Source organism: Ceratotherium simum, chromosome 1, assembly GCF_057802395.1.
Source record: "Ceratotherium simum simum isolate JZ-2026a chromosome 1, ASM5780239v1, whole genome shotgun sequence".
Taxonomy (NCBI): Eukaryota; Metazoa; Chordata; class Mammalia; order Perissodactyla; family Rhinocerotidae; genus Ceratotherium; species Ceratotherium simum.
Genome location: NC_141900.1, coordinates 95349248 through 95373345, shown reverse-complemented (window position 1 = coordinate 95373345; position 24098 = coordinate 95349248). Strand labels below are relative to the sequence as shown.

The 24098-nt window shown below is 41.8% G+C and overlaps 1 protein-coding gene across 1 annotated transcript; it reads left to right on the top strand.

Annotated features, from left to right (window-relative positions):
• Positions 1-423: 423 nt before the first annotated feature.
• On the top strand, positions 424-23264 carry MKRN1 (makorin ring finger protein 1). Its single transcript, XM_004430694.3, has 8 exons — positions 424-738; positions 8856-8984; positions 16291-16520; positions 16984-17210; positions 19433-19647; positions 20391-20501; positions 21057-21195; positions 21559-23264. The coding sequence occupies exons 1-8, from the start codon at positions 560-562 to the stop codon at positions 21769-21771; spliced, it is 1443 nt and encodes a 480-aa protein (XP_004430751.1). The 5' UTR covers positions 424-559; the 3' UTR covers positions 21772-23264.
• Positions 23265-24098: the final 834 nt, after the last annotated feature.

Here is a 24098-nt window from a genome sequence, read left to right as displayed (position 1 = left end):
ATCGTATAATCCTCACAGCAACCCTCTGAGGCAGGGCCTACTATCAGCCCCATTTGAAAGATGAAGAAACTGAGGCTCAGAGATAATGGGTATCTAGGTCAAGTTCATACAGCTGGTAATTGGCAGAGCCAGTACATGGGGAGGTGTGGATTCCAGCCTAGGTGCCGAATCTCCTCCTCCCCGCCTTCCACCGCATCAGCCTCTGCTAGGAAGTACTCCTCTGGTTCAGCACTCTGGAAATTGGGACTTTGGTTCCCTGGAGGTGGAGCCTGGAGGGGGCGTGGCCACCTGGGGAGGACGGCCTGCCCCGCCCCTCGCCGGCGGACTGTCTCGTCCACCAATCAGAGGGCGCGGGGGGCGGGCCGCGGGCTCCCCGGCTCCGGCCGGCAGATCAAGCGGCTAGAGCGCTGGGAGACGCGACGCGGGGCCGAGGGGAGCGAGCGGCGCCTCGGTCGGCCTCCCCCCCCCTCCCCTCGCCTCGCCGCCTTCTCCCCGCGGCCGGCCCGGAACTATGTGATCCCGGAAGTTCCGGTGCCATTGCTGTGTGGGATAAACAGTAATGGCGGAGGCTGCAGCTCCCGGAACAACAGCCACACCATCAGGAGCAGGAGCGGCAGCGGCGGCAGCGGCCTCCCCTACCCCTACCCCCGCGGTCACCTCCCCGTCCCCGGGGGCGGGGGGAGGGGGAGGCGGCAGCGGCGGCAGCGGCGGCGGCTGGACCAAACAGGTCACCTGCAGGTGAGACGCGGCGCGGCCGGGCGCCGGCGCGGGGAGGGGACCGCGGCCGGGGAGGAAGGGGCGGGCGGCGGCCGGGCGCGGGCGGAGCGGGAGCCGGCGTGTCGCCGCCGCCGCCGCCCCCGTCGCCCCCGTCGCCCCCGTCCCCGCGGCCGCCGCGGCCTCCCCGCCCGCGCTGCGTCAACCCCCGCCGGGCCCGGGCGCGCGCAGCCTCTCTGCGGGGCCGCCGGGCGAGCGGCGCGCACAGGAGAGGTGGGCTGACTCCTCCTCCTCATTGTCGCCGGGTCCCCACCCCCGCCTCCGGCTCCGCAGGTCCGGGAAGGGGCGGATGGTGCCGCCTGGAGCCGGCCTCCCCGCGACCCCGCCGGGCTGGGGACGCCGCCGCGGGTGCCGGCGAGGTGGCCTGGACCCCGGGCCTCCCGCGGGCTGGTCCGTTTGTAACGTCTTCTCGCGGCTCTCCGCCTCCCCCCCCCCCCCCCCCCCCGAGAAGCAGCTTTTGTTATTTCTTCTTTGTACGTTTATCCGGGTGGGCGGTTCCGAGCTTTGTCTTAGAACCCAGGGCCCGGCCGGGGTCGTCTCCGCCGCCTTACATTTTACGGGCTGCCGTTCTCCTCCCCCGGCAAAATGTGTCTCTCATGAAATCCTCTCATCTTACTCCTAAAGGGAGTCATAGACCTCTCCGCTCCCGGAGGAGAGAGGTTTGGTTTGATGTGGTGTGTCAGATGAAAATATTTGAAAAAATAATTGATGAGTAGATAGCAGTTACACGGCTGTGCGCACGCATGTAAAAAATTATCGAGCTGTACGTATAAGATTAGGGCATTTAATTGGATGTGATACGTGGATTTTTAAAAAGTGATCGGTAGTGACTGGAAGCCTTTCTTTTACTTTCAGTTGCAAAAATCCAACCGAAACGCCGGTTTTCACCTGGGTGGGATAATTTATATGCAAATACGAAAAAATATTCCTAATATACGGAACTCACGGTCCTAGTATTAACAGCGGGATCGAAGCGTTCCCAGCCTTTAATATGGTACATTTAAGGCATGAATGATAAGCTTACTTAGGTTGATTTTTAATAATGAGATGGAAAAAGCATAAAAGCTGTTTTAGGTAGCTTCTCTTATCGGTCATCTGTAGGTCCTAAGAATGGAATCAAATGCAATATCCCAAGGAATGAGAATTTTAAAGTTCCCATTCATGGAACCAATTATTTGAGTCTCTGTTTCTCTTTTCTCTACAATGCTGTGGTTGATTTATATGTGCTAGTTGAATGTTTTAAAACTAAAAGAACTAGTGTAACCTTTATATTCCTGAACTTTCTAGCCTGTCGCAATCTACCTCCATACACTGAAAATAATCTTCCTTGAATATGTGAGTTCTTCAAGAACGCCATACAATGCCTAGATTTTACCCACCATCTCCAATCTAAATATAGTCTAGCCTTGAATACCCACCTCCAACCTGAGGTTACTGTCCTTATCTCATTATTATCCTGTTGTGTCTTTAACGGGAGCCCAACTTGACTTCTCTGCACAGAATTCATAGTCACTTCTACACTTTACTTTCCCCTCTTAGGTACTTTTCCATGTTCTGTTTCTCCATTTCTAGTTCCTCACCAGTATCATCAGAATTCCAAACAAGAGTAGCAAACTAATCATTCCTCTTTGCGTGCCTTTAGTATCTTGAAATGAATGTAATATCCTAGATCGTTTCTGGACCAGTGGGAATTCTTTGCCTGTGAACCAATAGTTATATGTGTTTAAGAAATTTACATTGCTGAGTAATCTGATATTTTGCAGAAGCATTATGCAAAAGATACAGGGTTAGATGTGCTAGTTTTTGTTCTTGTTTTCTGTAGCTTTTGCTTGAGACAGTGATCTTAAAAAAAAGTACAGGTTAGTTGATGTGTCTTGGGTTTTAATATTTGACATTGTTTTCAGTTGTTCTAGGTACAACATGATCTCCTACTTTAAAAAAATCTTTCTTGTTGAATAGAGGAATATCAAATATGTTATCTTCATTTATTTATTCTGGACCCGAGCTCTCTGAAAGCAGGGACCGTATTTTGTTTATCATTGTCTCTGTGGGGCTTTACTCAGTACCTGGTATACTCAGTAAATGCTTGAATTGGTGTTGATAAATCCACACCTAAAATTACCCAGTTTAATATGTATTAGTAAGATTCCTCTGCTTTCATTTTTTAAAAAAACACCTGTAAATTAGCAAAGACAGAGGACTTACTAGAACATGTGTATGTCTTTCTGGGACTAACTACTTCATTCAGTTATTCCGTAAATAAGCATTAGTACCCACGAGAGACATGGTGCTGACGTTAAAGGGAGTGCAGGAAAGTACTGTATTATAAATAAATATTTTCCTTGTGTTTGATAGCTAAACCCTCTTTGAAGAGAATTCAAGATAGTGCTGTGTCCTAGAGTTTATGCTTATTTCCTCCTCATATCTAGGAATTGGACTAAAGCTATTTTTTTCACTTAGGGTATAATCCTCTTAGAAGTCAGAAACTGTTTCAATGATGGATATTTGTTTTTAATTGCTCAGAATCATCTGTATTTTCATTCAGTTATTCCGTAAATAAGCATTGGTTGGTTAATATTTCTCTCGAAATTGTATCTCATTGTGTTTTACTTGTGCGGCTTAAGAAAAATCTAAGTATACCTTTCCTGAAGAACTGTATTATGCTGCCCTCACCAGGCCGTTTTTCGTATCTTTTATTAGAGGAATACTATGAAATGGAAATGCTATTATTGCTTCTTCTAGTTTCTTGGAGTGTGGGGGGTTAAAACAGTGCGTAAAGAAAGTTGCAACTTGCAAATTGTGATTTTGAATTGAGACATTGCTTTATTAGAATGCTTCAACAATGGTAGATGTGTATTCTAGCAGTTGAAATAATAGACAAAAACAAGTGTTTTTTCATTTTGATTTTTCAAAAACTTTTTTTTTTAAGTGTAGTTAAGATGGCTTAAAAATGAAGGAAATCCTCCCAGAAAGCCTTTGTCCAAGTGATGTGATATCCATAGGGAAGTTTATTATTTGCAAACTATGTAGTGTTTTTTGAAAGGATGGCATTGAAAAAGTTATCCAGCCCAGGGAAAGAACAATTAATTTGCTACTGGCGTTGTGATACACCAGGACACCTGGCTGTATTCTACAATTTTTATTAAATATGTAAGTATTATGTGTGTAGGTACTGTAGGAGATAAAAAGCAGAATAAATCATGGTCCTTAACCACCAGGAATTTACAGTCTAGTTTGAGAAACAAGGTACATATGCTTATCAGAAATTAAGTATCAAAGTAAGAAATGTCATACCAGATTGAGTGATTAAATGCCAAATTAATTAATATTCTGTAATTTCTTTAGACCCCCAGAGAGGTTGTTATGGTGCCTAGAGGTACTCTGAGGGTGTTGTCAGGTTCTATCCTACCCTCACAACCTACTATTGGGATTTCTTGTGTCTTGGTGACCATGCTTAGGTTTCCAAGAGGCACAGCAGTAGTGGGATTCTAGTCAATTGTATTTATCTTTATTACTGGACAATGTCTGCTTGGAGTCATAGAATCTTCAAGGTGGAAGGAACTTCAGGAATCAAATGGCCCACCCTTTCACCGAAGGCAAGCTCGGCCTGGGCAATGGCATCAAGGTGAATTCGATGGTGGCTCTTTGGTGGTGGCATTTAAAAACAAAACAAAAACACTTATTTTGGTTGGTTTTGTTTTGGGAAGAAATTCTTGGGAATGGGTTGCCTTTTTTCCTCTTTCTGTTATCTGCTATAATTTACACTAGCATGTCATAATCTCTTAGATTTACACAGAGATGGGTTGGCAAGGAGGGATTTCACTGTGAGGCCTGTTTATAATTCTGGGCCTACCAGCAGTGTTAGTATCACTGAGAGACAAAAGGCACGTAAAACAAACCAAAAGCCCAAACCATCCACACCAAACAGCCGCGTAAAATAATGCTTAGTGTTTGGCAGTAACTAATTAGGGCTTGTATTCTAGTGTTTCTCTTGAGTCTGCAGTATCAGGTGATTTTGTGTCTGCTTGAATTCCTTCACTGGTGCTCATTCTGGACCTTAGGAACTTATTTCATTGCTGATAGTTCTGTTTCTCAGTCCTTATCTTGAGCCAGCTCTGTGATGTAGCTTCCCACATGTGTCCACTTTGTCAGAAATAGTGCTGGGAAAGGTTATGCTAACTTTGTCTGCTTCTTGTGGCATGACTTCTAGGTCTCTTGCCCTCTTGCTTGCCTTACTCTTGCTTAACTGGTTCAGGTGTGCCTCTTGCAGTGCATGGTCAGAAACAAATGTGGTCAAAGTATGGTCTGACAAGGCAGAGTAGAGATGTGCAAGGAGAGACGTGAGGACCACAGCGAAGACGCTGTGCAGTTACTTCACTCCTACTGCTTTTTTTTTTTTTTTTAAGTTCTTAAACCTGAAAGAGTGGTGAAACTAAGATGGAATCGCTTCCTGAGGGTCACACAGCTAGCGAGTGACAAAGCTGGAATTTAAGCAGTCTTCCTAATTCTGAACCTGTGTGCTTTTTATTTTTTATTTATTTTTTGTGTGAGGAAGATCAGCCCTGTGCTAACATCTGCCAGTCCTCCTCTGTTGCTGAGGAAGACTGGCCCTGCACTAACATCCATGCCCATCGTTCTCCACTTTATATGGGACGCCGCCACAGCATGGCTTGCCAAGCGGTGCGTCAGTGCGCGCCCGGATCCAAACCTGCAAACCCCGGGCCACCGCAGCGGAGCGTGAGCACTTAACCGCTTGCGCCACCGGGCCGGCCCCTGTGCGCTTTTTATTACTACTCACTTCTAAAGTGTCTACTCCTGATGCAACCTGATTGTATTGACTGTTCTTGTAGCTGTGTTCAAGCTGTCTCTTGAAACTTGGGGTCAACTAAAGTCCCTAGGTGTAAATATAATAAGTTGGCCAAGACAGGTCACCTGGAAGGTAGTTTAATGTAGTGTTTTAAAATTTAAATCTGATTCTAACACTTCCTTCTTTCAGATCCTTCAGTGGTTTCTTACTGCTTTAAGATAACTTGGCTTACAAGGCCCTGCAGAATCTGTTCCCTAGCTCTCCAGCCCCATCTCCAAGTTTGCCCTGGTTCTCTTCACTCTTGGTCATATGCTCTATTGTGCTCTTGGCCAAAAAGTGCCAATAGGCCAGGCTACTCATAGGCCAGCTAATTTGTTTGTTGACTTTAATTTTCACTTTGTTATTTGGGATTCTAGAGAACAGTTTTTACCATCAGAGATGTCAAAAAGTGATAGTGGTGTAGGTGTTGCAAAAATGCTAAGAAAGTTCAAGTGCAGGTATTAGGAAGTTAAGCTCCTTGAAGCAGCTGGTTGAGGAAACAAGGTTAAGGTCAGCAGCTGTGAAGGTCAGCAGCTGTGAGGTGGTGATTCGTGGAACACATAATTTGACATGATGAGGAGCATGATCACCCTAAGTGCAACAATGGAATGAATGAGAACATGGCAAAATAGGATTTACACTCAAACCTAAATTCCAAGGATGTGCCCGAGATTTAGGAGCTACCTTCCCAGCTTGAGATCTCTAGGTAGATACTTTATTAAGCTGTAAAACTGTATCAGTATATGCATCTCTGATTTCAAACTGACCCCAAAGAAATACTGAAGGTATAGACACCTTTATCTTGTGTTTAGAGTGTGAGAGTGAAAACATCCCCACTGGGGATGGGACAGTGAACACCTGTATTCAAACAGTGACACTCTTTCAAATGAATAACCTCTTATTAGCTGGGAATACTTTTATAGATACTTTGAAGCAGCATGATTATACTGTTGTAGTGATTATAATGTAACTATCATTGACTTGTGTTTTTTTTAAGTGTTAATCTCTTCATTTGTGCAGTTAAAAATTATCTTTTGGTACAAGTGGTTTAGCTCAAATTTGGGTTATGTGGCGCTCAAACAGCTTCAAAGCTTGCAGAAAGTAGCCTTGTAGTTGAGCAAAAGTTCAAACTTGACTTAGATTAAGTTAAACCTACTAACAGTTGAAATTAGGTTAATTATAGTTATAAATTGACTTCCTACCATGTTCTTGTATTTTGTTGTAGACTGCATTCCTAGGGCACTTTAGGATCTTGGTAATTATAAACTGTTTCCACCAAGATGTTCTGTTCTTTCTTTACATTTAATTTGTAACATAGAAGGCAGGTAATCTCTGAATAGAACCTTTCACATTTCAATTTGGGGCAGCCTTCTTCAAGGCTCCTTAGGTAAATATTTTTCTGTATATTGTAGGGGAAGAGGGAGAATCCCCCTCTGCCCTTTCCCTTAAGGTTCTTATGGCTGGCCAAATAATTAACAAGACAGGTTAGCAGGAGAAAATAATACCACGTTTAATAACATGTATACATGGGAGAAACCAGGGACACTGTGTTTCTCAACACAATAGCAGAAATTCTCCTCTTAAATACCATCTTCAGTTAAAGACAAAGGAGCACGTTGGGGGTGGGGGGTGTCAGTTACAGGAGATTACCATTAAAGCACAGTAAACAAGAGTAAGGTTATTATGCAGATTTAAGGCCTCACCTTCCACATTGATAAGTTTCTAGAAATGAGGTCATCCCCCCTCTTCCTGATATAGAGAGGGAGATACCTTTACAAATGGAGATTTCCCTTATAAATGTAAATGTTTGTCTGGCAACTCCTGCAGGGCCATCCAGAGAATGTGGCCAGAGAGACAGAACTTCCGATAAGATGGGCTTGTAGGTGCCTTTTCTATTGTAGCATCTATTTTACATTATATTACAGCCATCAGATAGAAGATCTGTTCCAGGAAGGAGTTACTATGTCAAATTCTTTAGGCAGTTAGTGGGGGAGGTCAAATGTCCATCAGAAAAAACAATCAAGGGAGGTCAAATGTCCATCAGAAAAAACAATCAAGGTAAAGAGATATATTTCAGGGTGGCCAAATCTTGATCTCCCACAATATCATTCAGATCATTGGGCGACTTCCTGCTGTTCTACCTACCATCTCTAGATAACTGTGTGACACTGTTGGATACAGCGGTGTCCCCTACAAGTCAACCACATTTACACCCTGGAAATAGGTGCTTTTCCCTTACTCTCTACCAGCTGTACGTAGGTGCATATTTGAGGAGTTGTGGCCTGCCAAAGTTAAATCTTCATAACCCTGCTCAAGAGAAGGAGACCAATAAAGGACCAAAGAATTAAAAAATGAACCCTGACAGAAGTCAGTGATGGGAGAGTGGGGTGGTGGTGATTCTACTCACTTTATAGGAACAGGGTTATCTACAAAAAATAAGACCCTTATCACTTCCCTAATCTGCAGTTACTTAGAGGAAATGCAGATTGCTGCTACCTCCCATCCCCCAGTTTCCAAATTAGGTCTGAGGTAGGGTTTCAAAATTTGCATTTCTAGCAAATTCCCAGGTGCTGCTGCTGCTGGTCCAGGTCCTCTTAGAAACTACTGAGTCATATTTTAATACTTTGTTTTTGGAAACAGCTAGTTAGGTACACATGTGATCCTTTAAGGCAAAGGAACAAAAGTCTGCTAAACAAAGGACATAAAGTGATTTCCCTTTGCCTCTACTTTTGCAGCAGATTTTTCTTGTATTTTCACATGTGGCTTTTAAAGAATTAAAATGGTTTCTTGAAGAAGTGAAACACATACAGTAGTCTGACCTGTTCTGATCGACGTTGTTTCTTGCTTCATCTGTGATTTTTTTACAGATAGAGCTGCCATTATGGCTAAAGTTAGCGGAAAACAAGAAGTTACTGCTCTAGGACTGTAAAATGAGAACAGTGGTCAGACTTAACCTGCAGAGACAAGGTTAATGATGACCTCAAAGTCGACGTCTAAATTAGTGCTTGTATCTATAGGCAGCCTTCCTGTGCTATCGTAATGGGTAATTTTATGGTCATACAGTCTGGTTCTACTTTCTTTGTGTTCATTTCACATGTTTGTGTAGAATATAATAGTAGAATATATTACTAGTATACAGTACTGGTATACTACTGGTAGAATATATTGGTCATGAATTCTTTGAACACTGGCTTTAGTCTTTTTTAATCTAACTTTATGGTTCTTTGTCTCACAGGTATTTCATGCATGGGGTTTGTAAGGAAGGAGATAACTGTCGCTACTCGCATGACCTCTCTGACAGTCCCTATGGAGTAGTGTGCAAGTATTTTCAGCGAGGGTACTGTATTTATGGAGACCGCTGCAGGTAAGAATTTGTTTATAAGTCAGCTTTGTTCAGGGATGGATTGGGGGAAAAAATGAGAGCAAAATACGTAATTCTAATAGCTTTATAAACAATAGATTTAAAATAATGCTTTGTAAAGTACTCCTTAGGAATGTTGGTACACTGACAGAAATCTCTCCCTTGGAGAGAAGTATTATTACATATTTAAAACATGAGTTTGGGGGCCGGCCCGGTGGCGCAAGTGGTTAGGTCCGTGCGCTCCGCTGCATCGGCCCGGGGTTTGCCGGTTCAGAACCCTGGGTGCGCACCGACGCACCACTTGGCAAGCCATGCTGTGGTGGCATCCCATATAAAGTAGAGGAAGATGGGCATGGGTGTTAGCCCAGGGCCAGTCTTCCTTAGGAGAAAGAGGAGGATTGGCAGATGTTAGCTCAGGGCCGATCTTCCTCACAAAAAATAAATAAATAAATAAAATAAAACATGAGTTTGTAATACAAGCCTAAGTTTACTTAATGCTTGAGGAGCAACTTCTGCAAACCTAGGGATAGGGTGTGGTGAAGGTATGTTTGTATGTGGCATTTTCTTTTCAAGACCAAGAATGAGGGGCGTATTTGACCAAACAGGACTAGTTTCAGTTGTTTTCTATTAACATGAATTATGGAGAGAAAATGGAATCGCAGGCATTTGGAATAGTGTAATAGGTTACTAGTTAAGAGATCTTGTCATTCCAGCTAAACATTCCTGAACCCCGAGCCCCCAAGACTAATTTTAAGCTAAAATTTAGGGAAAATGCTTCAGGCATGTCTCTAGTATCTACCTCAGAATGTTAGAGAACAAGAGGGATTAGTTATTAAGTAATCTCTATCATTATCCATTGAATTGGTACCATAATCCTTTTAAATTGCAATCAGCAATAGCGGGTTGTGCTTGAAAATTGGGTAGAGCTTTTCTTTATCTTCCCAGTTCAGGAAATATCTCCGTATATTAGTTATCTATTGATGTTAAACAAATTACCCCGAAATTTAGCAGCTTAAAAACGGTAAACATTTATTATCTCCTAGTTTCTGGGCCTCTGAAATCTGGGAATGGCTTAGCTGGGTGGGTCTAGCTCAGAGACTCTCAAAAGAGATTGTAGTCAAGATTTCAGCCCAGGCTGCCATCATCTGAAGTCTTGATGAGGGCAGGAGGATCGCTTATAAGATGGTTGACTCACACACTGTTGGCGGGAGACCTTAGTTCCTCACCGCATGGACCTTTCCTGAGGGTTGCTTTAGTGCCCTCACACTTGGCAGCCAGCTTTTCCCCATAGCAAGTGATTCAAGAGAGACAGCAAGGAGGAAGCAACAATGCCTTTTATGACCTAGTCTCAGAAGTCACACACTGTCACTTCCACTATATTGTGTTTATTACAAGCAAGTCACTAAGTCCAGTGCATGTTCAAGGGGGGAGAGATTGGGCTCCATCTTTTGAAGGGAGGAGTGTTAAAGAATTTTGGACATACATTAAACCATCATACTAGGTAAGACATTTTGGCAATGTCATAGCAATTTTAGTGTCCTATTATCAGAACTATTGGGTTCATATGTTTAGAGTTCAAAAGACTAAGAGATTATTGCTGGGTAGGCTATTAATGTTAGGTCATTCCACATCTGTTTTACTAGGAAATCTAGTAAGGATAGAGAAAAGGAAAAAGATCCTTTTCACGTGACTGTAGGAGCTCAGAAATGGATCCGCTGATAACTGAGTTTAGTAGTCAGTCATTTTGCTCTATGCTAATTTTTCTATTGCAATATTGCTGGAAAGGAAAAAAAATGACACCGTGACTCTCTCCTCAAAAAAAAGCAGAAACAAAAAACCCAGATATGTCTTTTGCAGTCACAGTATTAAAGTGGGGGAAGAGTTGCTAGAACTCCCTACTGTGAGTGAGCAATTCTTTAGAGTAGGATGGTCTCTGTAGGTTTTCTAGACCAACTTAATTGTAGGGGACATGGGCTCCTTGACTAGTTATTCAATTGGGAATCCTTGTAAACTATGTTTAGGGAGAGGGGAATTGAATATTGATGAGAGTGGAGACAAACTCTGAGGTGCCCAGAAGAGAGGTGTGGACGATAGACTATGTGACAGAATGAGGAAAAGTGTGGCTGGTTAACAGACGAGCCTCTTGTTTCAGAAGTGCTCATGTGATTGGGCCACATAGGTGGAATGAATGGGAAATACAGTTAAATTGAAGAAATCTGAGCTAAGGCCTGGGCTCTGTGTTAATCAGCTTATTTTTCAGGTAGCTTTGCCAGCCCCACATGGCATTCCGTGTTCTCCTTGGGAGTAAGTATAGAAGCCCATCTTCAGCATAACCCTGTGTTCAGTGGGCTTCCTTGTGGGAGACCGAGGTTGAAGGCCAGGGAGTGAGGTAGGTGCCCTCTTTTGGTGAGGCTCTGACATTTAGGGAGATGAACTGTTTTTGTTTTTGTTTTCTTCCTGTTTGGTTTTCTTTATAGTAAGGATACAGCTCCCTCTTTGGGAAATGATTCTGATTTGAGCTGGGTTTAGAGCTTTTAGGAAAGTGAAAGGAGTTAGGGAAACCTGTGTACTAATGGTCTTCCTGAAAGGAAAGTTGGTGGTAACTGTTTGGGACAGGCTGATATAGGTGATTATTAAAAGCTTGGTTATAGACTAGCTAAAGAAGGAATCTTATGGAGGGCCTTGTTCTAAGACTTTTCTTGTTAAAATTATACTTGGGGGGCTGGCCCAGTGGCATAGCAGTTGGGTTCACATGCTCCGCTTCAGCGGCCCATGGTTCACAGGTTCAGATCCTTGGCACGGACTTAACGCACTGCTTATCAAGCCATGCTGTGGCAGGTGTCCCACATAAAATAGAGGAAGATGGGCACAGACGTTAGCTCAGGGCCAATCTTCCTCAGCAAAAAGAGGAAGATTGGCACCAGATGTTGGTTTAGGGCTAATCTTCCTAAAAAAAAAATAATTATACTTGGGGACTTAAACCTACTTTTCACTCTTACTATGCAGGGATCTTTTTATACAACTTGGCCCGTGCCCAGGGATTTCAAATACTTTAACTTCTCATAGAGGGAATAGTTTATAAAGAAAGATAACATCCTAGTTCCAACTGTTCAGAAGTGTTGCTGCGTCAGTGTTTCATAATGATAGCAGTGTTGTTTAGGGAGGCCAGTCCTTCATCGCCCGGGACTGTTGTGCACATTGCAGGCCATCTAGCCACCTTTGCTTGCGCCCACTAAATGCTGGTAGAACTCCCAGTGTTTCTGAACAGCCCCTGGAGACAGGGGCCGCAGTGCCTTGGTTGACAACCATTGTTGTGGTAGATCTTGCTTCCTTTGGAGGGATTTTGCCCTGTGGACCTGCTGAATTAAAATCTTTAAAGGCAGGAGCCGGCCCTGTGGGTTAGCGGTTAAGTGCGTGTGCTCCGCTACTGGTGGTCCGGGTTTGGTCCGGGTTTGGTCCTGGGCGCGCACCGACGCACCGCTTCTCTGGCCATGCTGAGGCCGCGTCCCACATACAGCAACTAGAAGGATGTGCAACTATGACATACAGCTATCTACTGGGGCTTTGGGGAAGAAAAAAAGGAGAGGATTGGCAATAGATGTTAGCTCAGAGGCGGTCTTCCTCAGCAAAAAGAGGAGGATTAGCACGGATGTTAGCTCAGGGCTGATCTCCCTCACCAAAAAAAAAAAAAAAGAAAGAAAATCTTTAAAGGCAGATATCAAACCTTGGAACGATTGGGGATGGGGAGTTGCAAGCCAACCAGAGGGAAAAATGTCTGGCTTTTGCTTAGAGCCAGAAGAAAGATTGATTAAACTTCCTTAGATAGAAATTGATACTATATCAAAGTATTCTTTGCAAGATGTGAAAGAAAAGCTCAATATTAGTTTTAGGGCTGGCTCAGCATTATTTGTTACTTAACACTTTGACTAAAAGGGTCAGCGATTCTGTGATAATCCATTAAAGAATTAATTTAATAACTATAACAAAGCCAGTGTCATTGACTGTGAATCGAATAGACGTGAGAATCCTCTTAAGCAGGAGTTGACAAACTTTTTCTCTACATGGCCAGAGAATAAATATTTTTCATTATGCAGGCCATACAGTGTCTTGTAGCGCAAAAGCAGCCATAGATAATACATAAGCTAATGGATGTGGCCACGTTCCAATGCAACTTTATTTTGGGACACCGAAATTTGAATTTCATATAATTTTCATGTGTCATAAAATGATCTTTTTTCCAACCATTTAAAAATGGCAGAACCATTCTTAGCTCTAGTAGGATTTGGCCCCAGGGTCATAGTTGGCTGATCCCTGCTCTTAAGGAGGTCCATACTTCACTGAGCCATATTCTTTAGTAAACATCTTTCAGAATGGGAGTCCTGCTTTATTAGTTTTTTCTTATTTGTACTTTATGTTTCCTAGTGTTTACTCACAAATCTTCACTTCAGAAGCATATTTTATATAGATCTACTGTGCACTAAGGGAATAACTGCCTAAGTAGGCAGATTTGAGAACATATGTTCTTTAATGGTTTTCTCTAAACTTAAATTCTATATCTGCCCCTCAATATATAATCCCTTAGAATAAAGTTGTTTTTATTTGATGTACTATTCTTTTTCTAGAATAATTTAATTTAAAAAGTTAGTTTTCAAAATAGATTCTCGTTTGATAGCAGGGACCTTGTTTTATTCATATTTGGCTCCTCAGTGTATCGTCCAGTTCTTAATGCATGGTAGATGTTTATTACTAGGTGTTGATCAAAGAAATTAACTGTTTGAGTGTGTTTATCCCAATTTTTTAGTCTACTCTTAAAACAGATTCTTCTAGGACCGTAGAACTAGAATATTTGAAAACAAGAAAATTTCATTTATTTACAAATGTGAACTTTTCTAGCTAATATTCTGTGTTTTCAAAAATTTTATTATGCCTTGTTGATTCCTTGATAAATTTACTTTAAAACCAAAATGCACCCCTTTCAAAAACTTCATAATATTTGCAATTTCATAATTAGATGGTGATGAGCATTCGAGTCCTATTAAGTATTTTTTTGAGTCGGTTACCCTGAAATCCTTAAAATGAATATAGCAAAGAAGAAAGAAAGAGAGTTAAAATATGGGTGTCATATCTATTTCTTAGACTCTTTATGCATCTTGACATTTAATTTTTATCTAATCATTTAAAACTTTCCCAAAGTCCTGAAGGCTTTCTTTGTTGGTGGAACTGGCATTTTAAATTGAAGCCTGTCTTAATTCCAAAGCCCGGGTTCTTTTCTAGCTTAAAGGCTGTGAAAGTAATTAAGATATTTTTCTGAAATTCCCTTTCAAACCAGGGAATTACTTAATCTGAAAAGTGAGGATTTGAGACTAGATTTCTAAGGTTCCCTATCGCTCTAAAATAAGCTTCAGAGCAGTGCTGTCCAATAGAACTTTGTGCGATAATGGAAATGCTCTCTATCCCACCGTCTAATGTGGTAACTGCTAGCTGCGTGTGGCTGTGGAACACCTGAAAGTGTGGCTAGTGCAAGGACCATGCAACTGAGTTTTAAATGTTAAGTATAAATAGCTAGATGTGGCCACTGGCTGCCATGTTGTACAGAGCAGCCTTAGAGTCACCTTAGACTTAGAACACCACTTATTTGACAGTTACAACATCTACATCCTCTCTAAAATGATGAAAGAACATTTCCTGAGAACTTTTTGACTGTAAAGTGCGATGGTACGAGTGATAGAGCATATTCATGACAGTCCTTCCCCTCATCCTTCAGCTTGTGTGGTACCAGTCTGTGGAATAAAATGCATTGGGTTTTTGTAGCCGATAGCAGGATACTCAGATTACTTGTACTGCAAAGCCAGAGTAGGTTACCTGATGCTTTAGGGTAGGAATCTGAAGCTTTGAGATAATATAATAGAATGAGAAAGACCAGCTCAGCAAATGTTTGCCATAAGCTAAAGGACAGTCTTTAGTTAAGTTTTACTCTTTTTTTAGATAGAAGTGTAAGACACTTATAACACAGATGACCCATGGTTAGTATTGTCCAATTAATTAATTAATTAATTACATGAACTGCTAGCTATATGCTACATACTATGTTATAATAGTTTAGATTTACTACATACGTTATTAATTTATTGTCTGAATGAATCTCTCAACATAAAATGCTCAAAGAATTGTGAGGATTTTCTCAGGCAGAAAGTTGCTTCTTGAAGGAAATAGTTTTTTCTATATTTGGAGATGTGGTTTAATGATCATTGTACAGATGAAAAGAAATGAGAAAAGGTTTAGGGTAAGAATTTGGAAATGGAAGTAATTAAATGAATGAATGGATATAGGAAAAGAAAATACATATTGTATATTTTGTAAATACTGTCTCTCGCTTTTATTATTGCGAGCATTTTAATTTATGTGTTGGTAAAATGTTTCACATTTCTACTTGTTGAATTTGAGTGTCAGCCCTGCTTTGGTTAGTCAGTCAATTTTGGCCTCACAGTGTTTTTAGTAGAGTTGCCATGGGAACTGTAGATTGTCAACTATCTGAAACTCCTGATTAGAGTGGAATTTGAGGGTAAAATAGATGGTCTACAGCAGAGTGGGCAAACTATGGCCTGTAGGCCAAACCTGGCCAAAGGCTGTTTTTGTAAAGAAAGTTTTATTGGAATACAGCCACGCATAGTCATTTAAATAAAGCCTAGGGGCCGGCCTGTGGTGCAAGTGGTTGAGTGCGAGAGCGCTCTGCTGCCGCGGCCCGGGGTTCGCCGGTTCGGAACCCCGGGCGCGCACCGACGCACCGTTTGTCAAGCTGTGCTGTGGTGGTGTCCTGTATAAAGTGGAGGAAGGTGGGCACGGATGTTAGCCCAGGGCCAGTCTTCCTCAGCAAATGGCAGATGTTAGCTCAGGGCTGATCTTCCTCACAAAAAAATAAAATAAAATAAAAAATAAATAAACTCTATGGCTGCTTTTGAACTACAGTTGCAGAGTTGAATAGTTGTAATGCTGACAACGACCTACAAAGCCTATGCTATTTATGTCTTTGACCCTTTAAAAGTTTGCTGACTTCTGGTCTATGGCCTTGCTGCTGAAAGTGTGGTCCCTGGACCAGCAGTATTAGCATCATGTGGGAGCTTGTTAAACATGCAGAATCATGGGCTCCACTCCAGACTTAGAAATTAGGTACCTGCCTTTTAACAATTCCCCAGGTGATTCACATGTGCAGTAGTTTGGAAAGAACCCAGGGACAGGGTTAGGGAATATATAGATTCCATCTAGAGGCTTCTGGTTAGACAGTGACTGCTGACTTTTAAATTTTTTTTAGATATGAACATAGCAAGCCATTGAAACAGGAAGAAGTAACTGCTACAGATCTAAATGCAAAATCATCCCTTGCTGCTTCCTCAAGTCTCTCATCAGTAGTTGGACCGATTGTTGAAATGAATATGGGCGAAGCTGAGTCAAGAAATTCAAACTTTGCGACTGTAGGAGCGGGTTCAGAAGACTGGGTGAACGCCATTGAGTTTGTTCCTGGGCAGCCCTACTGTGGCCGGAGTGAGTATTTTTAAGAATAAAAACAAGTGAGAGGGCTAGACAGTAGTTCATCAATTAGCTGAGTTTTCACAAACTTCCTGCTTCCAATCTTCATATTTAGCCTAATCTTAAAACTCTAAATTGGATTACCCAAGACTTACAGATGGAGTGAAAGAAACTTTTTGAATCCAAATAGTAATGAATTTAGAATGTTTTGAAAAACTGAAGGCTCTCTTCTTTAATCAGTATATTAGCACAAGAAATACATAAAAAGCTTTTTTTTTTAACAAGCCTAATCTTGGAAATATTAACATTAGAAAAAATTCGTTTCTTCAAGAGTTAGGGAATTAGCTCAATAGACTGTTTTGGAGTTTAATTGAAGTTCTTTTTATTTTTTCTTTTCAGTTAGGTTCTCAGTTACCTTGTAGTTCATATATCTGCCTTATCCCTTTTGGACCTTTACCACCCTCTTAAACATTTTCAGCTGCCCCTTCCTGCACTGAAGCACCCCTGCAGGGCTCAGTGACCAAGGAAGAATCAGAGAAAGAGCAAACTGCAGTGGAAGCAAAGAAGCAGCTTTGCCCCTATGCTGCAGTGGGAGAGTGCCGCTATGGGGAGAACTGTGTGTATCTCCATGGAGACTCATGTGATATGTGTGGGCTGCAGGTCCTCCATCCAATGGATGCTGCCCAGAGATCACAACATATAAAAGTAAGTCTTTAGGGAGATATTACATTAATAGGTGTGAGAACTATACTTTCCCTTTCACAACATTGTGGGTTCGTTTCAGAGAAACATTTGGTGAATTGAATGGTTATCAGTAAGTAGGGATATTTTCTTTCCTGGGCTTCTCATATGCTTTATCAAGAAATCATGCTTTCAGAACCCCAGACTATGTGCTTTTTTCCTTTTTCTCTTCTCTTTTTAAATAACAGCTTTTCTGAGATTCACATTCTATACAATTTACTTTTTTAAGATGCGCATTTCATTGTTTTTTTGTATATTTACAGAGTTGTGCAACCATTATCACTATTCTGTCTAATTTTAGGACATTTTCATCATCCCAAAAAGAAACCTCATACCCATGAGCACCATTACTCTCCATTCTACCCCTGCTCCAGCTCCTGGCAACAACTAATCTACTTCCTGTCCCCGTGGATTTACCTATTCTGGACATTTCATATGAATAGAATCATATATGTTGCCTTTTGTGACTGGCTAAAATAGCATACATATGTTCAAGGTTCATTCATGTTGTAGTGTGTGTCAGTACTTCATTCCTTTTTATGGCTGAATAATAATACACTGTACGGCTGTACCACATTTTATTTTTCCATTTGTTAGTTGATGGACGTTTGGATCACCTTTTGGCTATTATGAATTATGCCACGAACGCTCATGTATAAGTTTTTAAGGACATAATCTTTTAATTTGTCTTGGCATAGAGTTGCTGGGTCATATGGTAACTCTGTGCTTAACATTTTGAGCAGCTGCCAAACTTTTTCCACAGTGACCACACCATTTTACATTCCCAACAGCAACAAATGAGGGTTTCAGACCATGGTTTTAAGCCCATTTGCAGCATAAATTTTTTTTGAGAAGACCTTATCACAAACCTTATATTTAGTGGAGCAAATTTTCCTTCTGATCTCTGATATCTCTGCTTAATAAAAGTTAATTTTGTTGTTGGGGTGAAGCATGGTATAAGGTAGACATAGTTTGAATCCACCTTCACCTCATATTGGCTGTGAATTTAGGCAGGTTAAATCCCTAGGTCTTTCATCTATATATTGAGGATAGTACTGCCTACCTCTGAGGATTGTTAAAAAAAGGTTTAGGAAAAAGATAAAAAAAATAGAAAATATACTAAAATGTTGTGGTTATGTGGGATTATGGTTGACTTTTCTATTGCTTTTTTGCATTTCCTACAGTTAGCATGTTTCTTAGAGATTAAAAAAGTATGTTTAATGTAATGTTATGTCAATTATACCTCAATTAAAATAAAAAGCACATGATATCCACACAAAAAGTTGTACATGGATGTTCATGGCAGCATTATTCATAGTAGCCCCAAAGTGGAAACAACTGAAATGTCCATCATCTGATGAAGGATAGATAAATCGTGGTCTGTCCATACAGCAGAATATTACTCAACAATAAAAAGAAATGAAGTACTAATACTTTCTACAACATAGATAACCTTAAAAATGTGCTGAGTGAACAAAGCCAGTCACAAAAGGCCACATATTTCTATGAAATGTCCTGAATTAGCAAATCCACAGATTAGTAGTTGCCTAGGACTGAGGGGTTTACGGGGAAATGAGTGACTACTATGAGTCTGAGGTTTCTCTTTGGGGTGATGAAAATGTTCTGTTGACTGTGATGATGGCTGCACAGCTCTGTGCATATACCAAAAACCGTTAATTAAAGGAATGAGTTACGTGGTGAGTTATATCTCAATAAAGCTGGGGTTTTTTGTTTCTTTTACTGTGAAAATTATGTGCCTGGCAATAATAATAATAATTCATCTAATAAATTTTAGTTTCCTTCACCCTTATTTCTGACAGGTTGTAAATTAGGGCCTTACTCCTAATTGTATTTTCCATGTAGAAACCAGAAAATCAACAAACTTAGTATAAAAAACTGTCTTTAATATGGATAACAGCAGGGGTTGAGCTGCAGAATAGAGAAGGTTGGGTAACTTTTCAGTTCCTGAAGTTGAGTCCTCAGTTTGATTTTTATAGTAGTGTAAAGCCCCAGAATGTCAGTACTCTTGTATTCACTTCTGTACAAAGCTGCTTTTCATGTCAGATTGGAGCATTATCTTTTCAATTGACTGTTTGATTCTCTGAACATGAGTCATTAACTGTCAAGTTGAAGTCTTTCATTATTCAATGACTTGATTACACCTCTTATCTCTCCCCTCTTTCTAGTCTTGCATTGAGGCCCATGAGAAGGACATGGAGCTCTCATTTGCTGTGCAGCGCAGTAAGGACATGGTGTGTGGGATCTGCATGGAGGTGGTCTATGAGAAAGCCAACCCCAGTGAGCGCCGCTTTGGGATTCTCTCCAACTGCAACCACACCTACTGTCTCAAGTGTATTCGCAAGTGGAGGAGTGCTAAGCAATTTGAGAGCAAGATCATAAAGTGAGACTCCTCCCCAATCTTCGTTTGTGCTTTCTATTTTGGGGAAGAATTTAGTATCTTGTGCCAACTTTCAACCAGATGGACCGCATTTTAATGCATGCATTTTATCTTGAAACTGGGGTATTCTTCTAATTGGGATTTCTTGTTTGTATTTCAGCTAGCTTCTAGGTTAGTTGGTTATCTACTTTTATTTGAATGAGGAAACCCTGTGTATCAGTTAGTAGAATCTTCGTGCTTTTTCTGAGGAGATTGTGTTTAATGGATTAGCCAGTTTAGGCTCAGTGAACAAACTTATCTAGCTCTGAATGTATGTTTCCTGACGTTTTACATTTTCCACGTTCCTCTTCCATCCATTAAGCTAGCCAATAATCCACCATCCTTTAAAGATTGTTCTCATAACTGAACAAAAACTACATAATCTAAACAGAGCAAAGTTACAAGAAATAAATTTATTTAAACGAAAGAAAAAGGAGTCTGTGTGAAATGTCTTCTTTTGTTGTTTTTTTTTACCTAAGTTATTTTTTTTTAATGAACTGGCTAGCCATTGAATTGCATATGTAAAGGAGTTTGTCGTGCCTCAAAAGGAACGGTCAGTTGTGTGACTGTGTGGAACCCTTTCAGGAAATGCCCACCTGCCTTTCAGTTAAGTCTTAAATCTGGAGGTGACACACCAGGGTGTGTCCTTGAAGAAGAGTGGGCCTGTAAAGGAGAATTTGCATTGCAGCCTGTTCATTGTTTCCCAGGTCCTGCCCAGAATGCCGGATCACATCTAACTTTGTCATTCCAAGTGAGTACTGGGTGGAGGAGAAAGAAGAGAAGCAGAAACTCATTCAGAAATACAAGGAGGCAATGAGGTATGAGCACTGCAGCCTTTTCTTAAGCTCAGATCCCAGCTTGGCTTGGGTTCACTTTGAAAAGAACAGTGCTGCATTATATACTCCTACCTCCTTCCTGCCCTTTCTTTTACTTCCCAGTACGGTTGATTTTGTCACCCCCGATAACACTTACCCATTATGTGTCTTGCTATAACACAGTCCCTGGGGTGCATGCCAAGGGACTGTGTTAGAATGAAGTCTGCTGCTGACAGCTAAAGCCCCAGGAATGGGGTTCCGCCTTATTCTGAGTCCATGTTACCGTTGTCCTGTATTCTTGTGTGTGGGCTTTCTAGAAGATTTTCTCTCTGCTGGATCTGCAGGACTAGAAGGGTTAAACAGCGTAGACTTGAGCAGAGTGTTTGTTTCTAGTTAGTATTTCATGAATTAGCACACACATGGTTAAGAACACACCTTGGGAGGGCTATAAACATACATACTGGTTCTATCCCTACCTGTTTAAAGGAAGCCCGGATGATAGTCAAATACAGACCTGAAATCCACTGTGAATAAGGGTTGCGATATTTTCCTTTCCAGCAACAAGGCGTGCAGGTATTTTGATGAAGGACGTGGGAGCTGCCCATTTGGAGGGAACTGTTTTTACAAGCATGCGTACCCTGATGGCCGTAGAGAGGAGCCACAGAGACAGAAAGTGGGAACATCAAGCAGATACCGGGTAACTCTCACTGTTTTTTTAAAGGAGGGGAAATACCACACTGTCAGTTGAGTCCTGCAAAGATTGGGGTAGGGGAAGGAGAAGATTAACACTCAGATCTGGGAGTGAGACTAGAGTATTAAAGGAGGAAACCAACCTCAGGAAACTGGGAGGGATTTGAAAGGAGAAACTAGAATGCTTAACGCTCTAGCCTAAACTGTTTGCATCGAGTAACCCGAGGGGAGGAATTGGTAAAGTCGAAACCCTAAATGAGAAGTCTGGTTCGTCATGCCCTCTGATGTGCTGGATGGTTTGCCTTAGAAACAACAGAATAGAAGATCCTACTCGACAGTGCCATCCCTATCATGGCCTTGTTTTTTACAGGCCCAACGAAGGAACCACTTCTGGGAGCTCATTGAGGAAAGAGAGAACAGCAACCCCTTTGACAACGATGAAGAAGAGGTTGTCACCTTTGAGCTGGGCGAGATGTTGCTTATGCTTTTGGCTGCAGGTGGGGACGACGACCTGACGGACTCTGAAGACGAGTGGGACTTGTTTCATGATGAGCTGGAAGATTTCTATGACTTGGATCTATAGCAGCTTTGCGTGGCGCGTGAACTGGTCTGCTGAGCCTCAGACAGTAGCTGTCCCCTGTGGTGGTGTGGCAGTGCCCGTGTCTCCTAGGCAGGCCTATCAACTCCAGGTGCTGTCGTAATAATTTTTACCCAGGGCCTGTCTTCTCAATCCCTCACCTTTCCCCAAGGAGTGTGTTGTTTTCTCTGTTTAAAAAAGTTACAAAAATAAATCTTAAAGTTAGTTTTTTTGTAACACGAATTTAACTGTCAGACAGTTAGTGTAGGTTTGTTGCGTCATCTGTTTTCAACCAGATTCTCACGGTTCTAGGGTAGCATCTACGGACTTCCCACACTCATGTTGAGGACCCCAGGCTCAAAAGGAACAGCATTGGCCCCACTTTGGGGTCCAAGAATAGGGGTGATGGATGAAGGATCTGAACTGTGGCAAGTAGCTTTCTGCTGCAGACTGCAGAGGTGGAAACTGGAGGTTTCTGGTGAAATCTGCACATCTCTGTTTTTATATCTGTTCCCTCCACTGTAATCCCCCACCCTGTGCACTTGTTCTGTGGTTTTGGTCTCTTGTTTAATTGCACACAAGTGATAAAACTACTGGGTAACCAGAACCAGGTGCGAATGTGTTGAGAATTTTACTGTGTTTAGCGTGATAGGAAAGTTGTGAAAGAACACGTATGAAAGATATAGTGGCATAAAATAAATGCAGAGTTGGAAGTTGACTCCCCAGGGCTGATAGGCTTGGTATGTGTGAGTGTGAGTGTGTGGTAAGCTTCTCATCCCTGCATAGATGCAGTGTTCTTAGCCTTAGTGGAAAAACACGGTTTAGAGGTTTCAGCCTATTGTGGCAAATAGATCTTAAAGGACAACGCAGTAATTAGTAGCTGTTAATAGAGCCATGCTAGCTCTGTCTGTCTGTATAAATAGAGAAATGGGCTTAGCCATAGAGGTTAAACTATCTGGTTATCCCATATATTAAGACAAACTGGGTTTCGGATACACAGTTGTATTTAATGTTTTCTGATCTCCCAGCCTTCCCAGTCTGGGCACTTTTTGACAAACCTTTGTCCTCCTTGAGGGCTTTTGTTGTCAGGTTTTTAGGTTTGTTTTTGTGGGTATTTCCATCATTCCATCCCTGAGCTTTGCAGGTAGACAGATGTGATTCAGATCTTCTAGAGTGTTTCTTTTAGGAGTAATTGGTTTGCAGTAATAAGTAACGCTTTTCCACTAAAGGGGAGGAGGTGGTAATCCACGAGACAAGCTAGTTAAGTCATTAGAAGAATTCCTTGACTGGACATCTTAGCTTTGTGTTTTGTTGCTCTGTTTCCTGAAAATAACTTGGAGATGCTCCTGATTTGTCCGTCTACTGCTTTGATTCCTGGATCCACCCATTCTTTCACTTTAAGAAAAAACAAGTAATTGTTGCAGAGGTCTCTGTATTTTGCAGCTGCCCTTTTGTAAGAAGCACTTTTCCCAAATAAAACAATGAAAAAACCCCCATAAGTTGGCTTTTTGTTTTGTGTAAAGTGCTGTTTTGACATGTGTAGATGTCAAAGCATAATATTTGTTTCTTTCATTGACTCTCTGATCAGTTCATCAATTAGTCAAATTTCTCTGGATATAGTTTCACTGAGAAAAGTGACACCTTTCTAAGACATCTAGCCTGCTGGGATCAGCATACTCTTCTGTATTTTCGAATTTGCCAAGGCTAAGTCTTAGCTGCCTTGGTTGGCCAAAGGCACTGCCGGTTCTCTGCTGCCGTGCACTTGTAGTTGAACCTGCTTCACCCCCCACACATCTCAGGTAGGTCATGACGTGCTGTATTTTGAAAGGGTATTTTTCTTCCTAATTATTCTGTTATATGATATTAAGAACTTATGCTATTGAAAATGTTTCCACGTCTAGGAGTATTGTATATTGTGGCTTATGGTAGTCATGGTAACAGCTGTGGATCCACTGAGTCGTCGGTTTCTGTAATCTCCTGTACAAGCTGCTCCCTTCCGGATGGGTCAAAAGTCCCTTTCACCTGCCACTGATTGGGCAACGCTGGGGCCCACATATACCCCCAGAGGGATGCTGGATAGCCTCAGAGGTGAGGTAGAAGTGTTGGGGATCTGGGTGAGGGAGAGAAACTTAAAAGCCTTTGCTGTTTGACGTCTGAAAAGTAGGAAGAGGCTCATCGGTAGCTGCCATGTCGGCATTATCTGAGTCTGCAGTGAGGAGAACAGTCTGGGCATGACCTAGGGGGTGAAGATAGCTTCCTTCTGGGGTTTAGGCAGGTTTATGTTTGGAGCAGCTCCCTTTGCATCTTGGAAAAGGCAGTGGAAGCTTTTGCTG

Coding starts and splice junctions, on each gene's coding strand:
- MKRN1 (XM_004430694.3), top strand. CDS start 560: ATGGCGGAGGCTGCAGCTCCCGGAACAACAGCCACACCATCAGGAGCA. Junction 16,521..16,983: donor GCAGCCCTACTGTGGCCGGA/GTGAGTATTTTT, acceptor AAACATTTTCAG/CTGCCCCTTCCTGCACTGAA. Junction 19,648..20,390: donor TTTGAGAGCAAGATCATAAA/GTGAGACTCCTC, acceptor ATTGTTTCCCAG/GTCCTGCCCAGAATGCCGGA.